Genomic DNA, 9,430 nt, shown 5'->3' on the forward strand with positions numbered 1-9,430 from the left:
CTCTGATGAAGGTCAGATGATCCCAGGGTTTCTGCAGACTTTGGCACTTTCACAGCGCCACCGTGGTGTCAGCTTCAGTGTCAGCCCTGGTGGCCCTGTCCCTTCCAAGGCGAGCTGTGAGGGGTGCCTGCTGTGGCCTTTTGCCTTTGCCACTCCCTTCAGAGATTGATGAATTGATTGTGGGGCTGCTGCCAGTGTGTCTGTGCCCTGGGCGAAGGTGTCCCGGTTACGGGTGGGAATCCCAGCTATGGCATCCGCCCTGGGGCTGCTATTGTAGCCGTCCTGCAGGGGGCCCTGGGGGCTGGTGGCCCTGGGAGCAGCTCTGACTCACATACTGCTGTCACACCCTTGGAGACACAGCAGCACTCTCCCCTACATGGACCTCTGATTGGCTCAGACAAAATGACTCTCTGTGGAGTGCAGCAATTCCACAGGGAAACTACCTGATTGTGCCAAACTTCTCTTGATGACAGCAGTTAGGAAAGGACAAAGGAGAGCGGCGATGTAGATCCATGTCCTTCCCACCTATTTGACCTGTTCCTTCCCTGTCTGTGTCCTCCACATGCATTTACAATAAATAAAAAATCTTGTATTATGTGTATGTTTATTTATCTGGCTTTATTTTTAGTTGTCAACTGGTGCAGCAAAGAGCTTGTCGAGTTCAAATGAATCATCAAATCAGAATCTGGAGCAAGGATTAGGGCACATTCTACTTAAAAAAAAGTCAAAGCTTTGTTGCTTCACTTGGATGTTTGACATTGCAGAGTTTGGAGACATCAAGGCTGTTTCACATTTTTTTTCTCTGTGTTCACCTTAAATCTGGATTCAACACTTGTGCTCACAAAGGACACTGTGACATCAGAACCAGTCTGGAAGCCAACTGTGGCCTGATATGAAACTTACACAAGTGCACTGTGGAACTTGGAACCTCCAGGGCACATAAAAATGAACTCAGTTAAGCAACAGACATTATGTGTTAGATTTTTACATGTTTTGCATATATATAGATAGTGTTTATATCAGTGAGAGAGAAGCAGAGTCTTAAAATTGTGTGGGATCAAACCAAACAAGCACATAAAAAAGTGACAAAGCACGGAGCAATAAATGACATCAAGGAAAAAATGAGTAAGGCCAAGCAAATGTATGTTTTGGTCTCTTTTATTGATCCATGTAGTGCCAGGAATTATTCAATCATTCAACACTTTGACACCTATAGGTGTTGTTTTTCATTTCCTTCTCTTGATAATATTCTACTCATTAATGTAAATAATAACTTTCAAGGGTTTTCCTTTCTGAAAACGCATCAGTTGGAATGTAGTGCAGCCTCGTTTGTCTGCAAGTTAAAGTCCGCCAATAAAGGGGGATTTTTAGCCGCAACAGTACCGCGAGTGTGTCACAGATCAGTAGGTGATGAATGCTGGACATCCCTACATACAAACCTGTTATCAAAGAGAAATGAACCACTGGCAAAATAAGGCCACAAAAACTATTTTCACACCAACAGAATAGAGGGCACGTCACACACACACACAAGCTGCTGTCAGTTATACGTATCCGCCAACACACTGACCCCAATATCTACAGGTGTATCAACAGCACTTTGAATGGAACCGCCAATACCAGGGTATACTTTTCTCATTACATAAACATATATACAGTTGCGCTGACATAGAAAAGCATGCTTTTGCATATTAGAAGGTTGTTCGGTAAACTTTACACTAAATCCATAACACGTATTAGTACAGCATTGTTCCAACCAGCAGCAGTGATTTCGACTAACAAATATAGTCTGAAGAAACAGGCTATTATAATTCACTTTTATTACAGATCTTGTACATTATTAACATGCCTTATGATGCAGTATTACGATCGTCCTCTCTCCTATTTTGTAAATGTTTTTGTGTGAAAACCGAAAAAGACAACTGCCAGATCTAGTTAGCAACTTAAGAAAAAAAAAAACTACACCAAAATCCAAAAATAAAATTAACACTCCAGTCAAAAACACAAGAAAAAAATAATAATAAAGCAGACGTTACATTTTGTACAACAGTAATGCATCTAGAGTTATTTTGTGCAACATGATACACAGAGATTTGGTTAACACAAGATACACACATGATGTCACGCCAGTTAGGGATGATAAAATCAGGATGACAAGCAATGTGAGTTCTTTCGACGGATACGGTGCAGCTGCTCGCACAAACTGATTTGAAAAAGAAACATTCAGGACCATGTAAGCTCTCTAATATTGCCAATCACATGCCGTGCTGCATCACTCTCCACAGGGCAGGCCAAATAGCAGCAGTTTTTTTTTCTAAGCCACAGAGCTGGTACAGTTTGCCTGTTCTGTCATCTGTATCAGTTTAGATATCACACTTCGCTGATGCCAGAGAAATTGTTTTAACCCTTACCGAGCCAGGCAAGTCGACTAAGAACAAATCTTTATTTACAGCAGCGGCCTGCAGTAGTTCACAGCTCTTACAAGCCCACGAGCCAGTACTGGGATATCTCCATGCAGGTTGGGAAGCAGTAATGTACAGTGATACTGGGGCTTTTTTTTTTCCACCAGCTGCCTTAGCAGTAAATGCACATTGCAATCAAGGGAGAGAAACCACATGATGCACTTGGAAAATGAAATTAACAAATAAAGAAGAAATAACTTAATGAATAAATAAATATACTACGACTATCCAGTGTGTCAGCAGAAGATGTGTCAAATAAAAAAGAAGTAAAACAAACACAATGAATTTAAATAAAATCCGAACAAACTTAAGATTTTAACAAATAAAAACTGAGTTCTGAACAGCAGTAATTTGGTGGCGGTAAAAACTTCCATATGGACAATAAATTACGACATTACATTTATCTGCGTATACTGTTTTTTAACGATGTGATAGTATTCTGACGTAGTAATAGTACTCCAACTATACTATTATGACATTCTTTATAATTTACACCAAGTTTATAGTATCTGAGGGAAGGCTGCTCTGCCATCAGAAGTCTAGACTGTTTCTGAACAAATTAAATGTTCGCGGAGGTTAAAGGTCATAGACTGCAAAGTAGGGGAAATTCACATAGTTTTACAGTAACCTTATACTATTATATCCCAATATTTATGCATTCGGTTTATAGAATGAAAATCGTAGAGGTTAACTTTGACACTGTTGGTTTGTAAATGATTAAAAACGCTCACCACAGACCCAAACAAATCAAACAAAGGAAATAAAATAGAAGTATTTGGGGGGGAGAAAGCCAGTGAGAGTCACCCCCTGGGAGCTTTTCAGCATTTCCTCTCTATGTAAACACAATAGACCCACTATAACCACTACCTGGAGCTGGCACCCAGGCTCTTCCCCTCTCTCCTGACCGGGCCCTTCACTTCTTGTTCTTCAGCTGATTGGCCAGCCAGTCCAGGCCCTCATAGAGGCCGTCCCCGCTGGTGGCGCAGGTGGCCTGAATGTACCAGTTGCGGTGGCGTAAGGAGTGCAGGCCCAGCTTGTCTGTGATCTCTGCAGCATTCATGGCATTGGGCAGGTCCTGAACACAAGACGCATAGTACAGAATGCCAATCAGGAACAGGGTTTCTGCAGAAATCAGCCAGTCAAATTGAATGACTTTTTAATGCCATTTTAATGCTATATTGTAAAAATCTTAATGCCATGACCGTGAACTCAACAAATTACACAGGTTTGTTTCTTTGTAATGACTTTTATACAAAAACTGTCCTTACATTTCACTATTTCTGGATCCAGAAACCATTCCTGACCAACCACGGGCTGCAGTCATTCTCTGAAATCCACATTTTCTAGCCATTTTTGCAGGAATTTGCATTTCCCCGTTTCCCAGCTCTCCTCCACCTGGTCCAGCCTGGTGGCCACGTCCCAAACATATAGTTTTTGGCAATTGTACCCGACCGGCCGGAACAATTATCGCAATGCTTCGGCATGTTTACACAGACGCACATATCTGACGAATCGCAGTCTAGAATTATATATTATATTATTCTTATCAAATATTTTTCTTGAAAACTGCACAAAAAATATTTAATACCACTGAGAATCAAATGTAATGATTTTTAATGCCATTTAAGGCCTTAATTTTCACAAAATCAATTTAATGACTATTAATGCTTTTAAATGTCCTGCAGAAACCCTGAGGAAGCTTCTATTGGTGAGGAAGCAGATGTAAAAGAGGGATTAAACAAGAGCAGATGCAAGGAAGCCGATACCTGTTTGTTAGCAAAGACAAGCAGAACAGCATCCCGCAGCTCATCTTCGGCCAGCATCCTCATCAGCTCCTCTCGAGCCTCGTTGACCCGCTCACGGTCATTGCTGTCCACCACGAAGATCAAACCTGCAGGAGAAGCAAGAGCAAGAACATCAGCTCTACCGCACCACAATGAGCTTCAACTGAATGTATTTCGACATCACGTTGTTAAAAAGAAAAACAGACTGTTAAACCACATTTAATCATCGTCCAGGCTTTCAACATGACTAAGATGCTGATAATTTGGAACAGTTGGAGCCTGTATGCAAATGACATCATCTAAAGCATTAGTCAGATATGCCCTCAGGTGCTGGGGGCGAGCGTGTGCTGCAGGATCTGCAACAGGACTGGAGAGGCTTTAATAACACTAAAAACATGGCCGACTGGTGCATCAGCGAGGAGCCTGCTGGTCTGGCTCACCCTGGGTGTTCTGGAAGTAGTGTCTCCAAAGGGGACGGATCTTGTCCTGGCCGCCCACATCCCACACGGTGAAGCTGATGTTCTTGTATTCCACCGTCTCCACGTTGAAACCTGAATAGAGAGCAGAATCACATATCTGAGCTGGACATACTCAGACACACATGTTTATCTAATACTAACAGACATTAATTTTCTCCCCACAGACCGATTGTGGGGATGGTGGTGACAATCTCCCCCAGCTTCAGCTTGTAGAGGATGGTGGTTTTTCCAGCAGCGTCCAGCCCCACCATGAGAATCCTCATCTCCTTCTTGCCTATCAGGCTCTTCAGCAGATTCCCGAAGATGTTTCCCATGGTGACGGGCGGCTCTCACTTCAGCTGCAACAAAACTGTCGGACAGGGAACTCAGAAGAATGCTTTCCATACACAGAAACAAACACACTGTAAACCACGTTTAGAGAGTTAAAACCACAGAAAGAAAAATCATGCGGTGAGACAGCAGTTCTTCAAAAGCAACTCTCTACATTACCACCTCATTACGGCTAGAAGCCACCTCAGAGGAGAGCCTGTAAAAGCGTACTTCACACCTCGGCAGGCAGCTGACCTGACTTGAAGGCTGTTCCTTTACACTGAGAGAAAACCAGCTGCCATGCTGAATCTCTGTTATGGGGATCAGCTTTCATGTGGGTGCAGACTGCCTACCTTTAATGCTGTTTGCAGCCAGGTAGAGAATTGTCCCATGACAATGAAATCACACAACAGAATGACACTTAACTTAAGGCTGTGAGTTAGAGTGGTTCACACAGCCTTTGGTACTGATGGGGGACAGGTTTGAATTGTACATTTCTGTGCTTCTTCATGCCATGGGTCCTTTAACAGGCCAACTGTGCTGTCAACTTGTGCTAACATGTACTACCTGAGGTGCATCTGGTGTTAACAGGGGGTGCTAAAATGGGCAAAAAAATGGAGCCACAGTCTCCAGTGCGGCAGTAGAGCATGGCTATTAGCTTTGGAATAACTTTATTTGTTTTTATTTTAGCGTTTTTAACTGATTCTGTCACTGATTAGCTTCGTTTTCATTCATTTCCATCAAATGCACAGGCAGTGGCTGCTAGCATAGCCCGTTACAGCTGCAGTGGTCGCACATCCATGTACATTTGTCATAATGCGAGGGGAAGACGGCTGATGCTGCAGTACAAGCAGCCGATGAATTTTAAACCGAATTATGCTTTTTACAGCTCGACACGATAACAATTCGAGCGTAGTTCGCTCGCTATGATATTAGCTAATATGTTCGGCATTTAAAAAAAATTCTCCGGGTCAATTTGTGTGCTATAATCCCCCCATACAGTCACGACAAACGCACCAGTCGGCCTGATGTCGTCGATTAACGGCCGTTTATTTGCCGAGAATCGATTCGAGGTATTAATAAAAGCGACACATACGCCGCGGACACCTTTAATTCTTGCGTACATCTTCGAGTATTTTCACCATTTGCATCTCATTCACACTTACCCGTCAACGGTAGGCAGGATACCAGCTGGATTCAGGCAGAGGACTGGATGCTAGTCTCGCGATGAGCTCCGGATGTGACACTGTGAGTTCTCGCGAGATTTGGGTTTGCCATGTACACCTCTCACGTTTGTCATTCCCGATGACTTGTTAAAAGCCAGGAGTGCTGCTGAAGGGCAGCTGCGCTTGAACTGTCTCCTTAAAAAGCACGAAAACATACTTCTATATAGGATAAACATCAACTGTATTGAGCTTAATTTGCTTTTGTGATATCAAATGTAGAGACCATCTTTTAACCCTCCTGTTGTCCTCATTTATGGGCACCAAAAATATGGTTTCCTTTGTCTGAAAAAAAAATATCTAAAAATTCAGCAAAAAAATTCAATAAATTTCTGAAAATTTGCAATTCCTTAAATTTCTCTTAAAAGTTTTATTTAAAAAAAACTAATTTGGCAGGGAAATTCTTGTAAATATTGTTTTTAAAAATGAGTAAAAATCTCCCAAAAATCCTAAAAATATCTAAAATGATTACACGCATATCAGTAAAACCTCTGACATTTTCTATAAGAACATTCACATAAAAATCAACCAAAATCCAGCGAAATTCTGGAAATTAGAATCTATACTGTGCTTCCATCTTTACCAAATTTAAAATGAGCCTTTATATGTGCTATTTATAGCCCCAATTAAGCTCTTCTTTTCCACTTTAATGTTTTCAATTGTTTCTGTTGGTAATGTTTTCTGGAATAAGATCTTAAATCATTTTTAACCAAATTTTGGTAGATTTTTTGTCAATGTTTTTAAGAAACATTTTTAACATCTTTTTTTTCCACCAAAAAATATTCAAACATTTCCCAAAAATGTTGAAAATGTGGACATCCATCAGAAGTTTCACTGTGTAAATATATATATTTTTCCACATTTTCAAACTTTAAAATAAGTCAATTTTGACCAGTAGGACAACACATGGGCTAGTTACATGATTTGCAAAATATCCTTACTGGGAAATAGGCATTTTGCTGATAGAGGAGCTCAACAAGTAAACCAATTTTAAATGTAACAGAGTCTGAAGGCAAACATTCTTGAATAATTAACACAGGAATCATCTTAATGAATAAGTAAATGGCTGACTGTAATAGGATGCCAAGTGATACTTCCTGGCAGCAGGCCTCTGAGTGTCACAGATAATGAGGTGACAGGGGGCAACAAAACATAGACTGAATCAATATTCTAGCAGGTGTAACCTTCACTGCTGATTTTTGTTTTCAGAAATACGTGTTTTTAATCCTGCCGTACATCTATGTGGTTGTCAGGTGGTAATATATGCAGGATTTAGGACGAAATTGTTACTTCCCAACAAAAAAAAACAACAACCAAGTGTGATTAAACGACACACCCCTGAGCCAGCCCTGCAGCCATAGGTGACTGCGACATTTGCCTCGTTCTTCTTCTCTGCTGTGTGTCAGTCAGTGGTCCGGTAATAGACGTGTTTATCAATTCAGCGGTGAAGGCAGAGGAATAAAGAGGGGAGCAGATGTTTGCAGCTGCAGACCAGATTATGGGGTGGAGTGGATGGTGGGGGAGCACGGCGAGTTTTGTGTGCGCGGGGAGTTCGGAGAGGGTTACAGGGGGGTTACAGCGGGTTCGGGCGGTGGCAGGAGAGGTAGGGTGGGGAGTTATGACTTAAAGGAGCCTTTCCTCTGAAGTGTCTGCCAGCATGCACCCCAGCAAACACAATCACAAGTCTCGTTGGTTCTGCTAGCTGAACTAATGAGGGCCTGCACGTTGAGGGCAGGGGCTTTGATGTTCTGGGTAGCTGGCTCCTTGTGTTTTCTCTCCCGCTCTCCTTCTCTGCCTGTCCCACATCAAAAATGTAAGGGGAGTTGAGAAGCAGATGTTTCGTGGCATGTATTTATACAGAGTACACTTTATTCACCCCCTTCTCCGTACCCTATTTGTCCCTTTGCCTCTGCATCTCTGCCGTATGTAGAGCAAGGATCTATCTCCCTATCTTTATATCCAACTAAACACACTAAATCGCCTTACTTTATACATATAATCATGTTGTCAATCAAAGTGGGTAACTTTTATCTCTCCTAACTTCCTCTCTCGGCCTGCCTCTCTTTAATTTCAGCCCAGTCTGGATGTCATTACTCGGGGGGCAGTCAATGTGTTGCTATGCATGTGTCTCTGTCTGCAACGATGAGGGGGAGAATGGGAAAGAGAGGAAAAAGAGCGATGAGAGAGAGAGAGGGAGAGAGAGAGAAAGCAATCCCAGGCTGTCCACCAACCTCTGTCTCACACATGGGAGAAACAGTGACAGGAAATTCCCCTTTGCAGCAGCTCCAGGGTAAAATGATAAAGGAATGAAGAAATGCAAACCAGAAATCCAGTCCCTTATCATTTCATACCGCTCACTGTCTCCCCTTCACTCCTTCGCTAAATACCGAAAACACAGAACAGTCAAGTCAGCCACTGGCACTGCCATTCCTAAGGAGTCAAGGGATATTTACCAAAGTCCATACAAACAAGACTTAATTGGCATTAAATCCTATGTGGCAGAAGAGGTTTTCCCAGCAGGCCGAGCATGGAGACAGTTTGGATTATCTAAGATATCTCGGAATGCTACTGTCATAAATCAAGTCAAGTGGTGACAATAGCATTTTGCTAAATCTACAGCTCATGTGTGCGCACCAAGCAGGCATGTTTTTGATTGTGCATCAGTGCCAGTACTTCTACATGTAGCAGCCTTTGTACATAAACACATGCGTGTATTTATGTGCGTGTGTTTATGTTTGTGTAGTCTGTCTCCCAGGTAACACGGATACAGCGTCCCAGCAGCACGTGGTTCAGTAAGTCCCTTCCTTGGCTATGAACTCTGGACAGATGATCCCCTCAGATGCTCACACAGCAAAGACTGGTATAATCACCCCCACTCTCTGCTCTCTTGATGCTTCTCTCCAGTAATAAAAGTCATACTTTAAGGAAACAATATCCTGCAGCCATAAAAAGTCCTTCTCTCAGCATGGAGTGGCCATAAAAAAGGCTCTCACCTCCCAAATCTGTAGTGCATAGAGCTTACCCCCCATTTACACAGCAACAGACACACACACTCAAGCATACACACACCCCTCAGCATCATTTCAAGACTTAAAGTAGGTCCATCTCTCACTTTGACATGTTCTACATGTGGGAAGAATCTAAGGAGTGCTGATGAAATGGACAAAAGCAAG

At 42.3% G+C, this 9,430-nt stretch overlaps 1 protein-coding gene across 1 annotated transcript; it reads right to left on the reverse strand.

The window, feature by feature from the left end:
• Positions 1–1,142: 1,142 nt before the first annotated feature.
• On the reverse strand, positions 1,143–6,332 carry arf3a (ADP-ribosylation factor 3a). Its single transcript, XM_022203208.2, has 5 exons — positions 6,201–6,332; positions 4,892–5,074; positions 4,687–4,797; positions 4,229–4,353; positions 1,143–3,537 (listed from the first exon to the last, which is right to left on the reverse strand). The coding sequence occupies exons 2-5, from the start codon at positions 5,037–5,039 to the stop codon at positions 3,376–3,378; spliced, it is 546 nt and encodes a 181-aa protein (XP_022058900.1). The 5' UTR covers positions 5,040–5,074; positions 6,201–6,332; the 3' UTR covers positions 1,143–3,375.
• Positions 6,333–9,430: the final 3,098 nt, after the last annotated feature.

Source organism: Acanthochromis polyacanthus, chromosome 6, assembly GCF_021347895.1.
Source record: "Acanthochromis polyacanthus isolate Apoly-LR-REF ecotype Palm Island chromosome 6, KAUST_Apoly_ChrSc, whole genome shotgun sequence".
Classification (NCBI taxonomy): Eukaryota; Metazoa; Chordata; class Actinopteri; family Pomacentridae; genus Acanthochromis; species Acanthochromis polyacanthus.

Bases quoted from the DNA above. Each gene is read 5' to 3' on its own strand.
- arf3a (XM_022203208.2), bottom strand. From the start codon at position 5,039: ATGGGAAACATCTTCGGGAATCTGCTGAAGAGCCTGATAGGCAAGAAG. The intron at 4,798-4,891 runs GTCTGTGGGGAG...CTCTCTATTCAG, and splicing joins CACCACCATCCCCACAATCG to GTTTCAACGTGGAGACGGTG. The intron at 4,354-4,686 runs GTGAGCCAGACC...CTTCTCCTGCAG, and splicing joins CTACTTCCAGAACACCCAGG to GTTTGATCTTCGTGGTGGAC.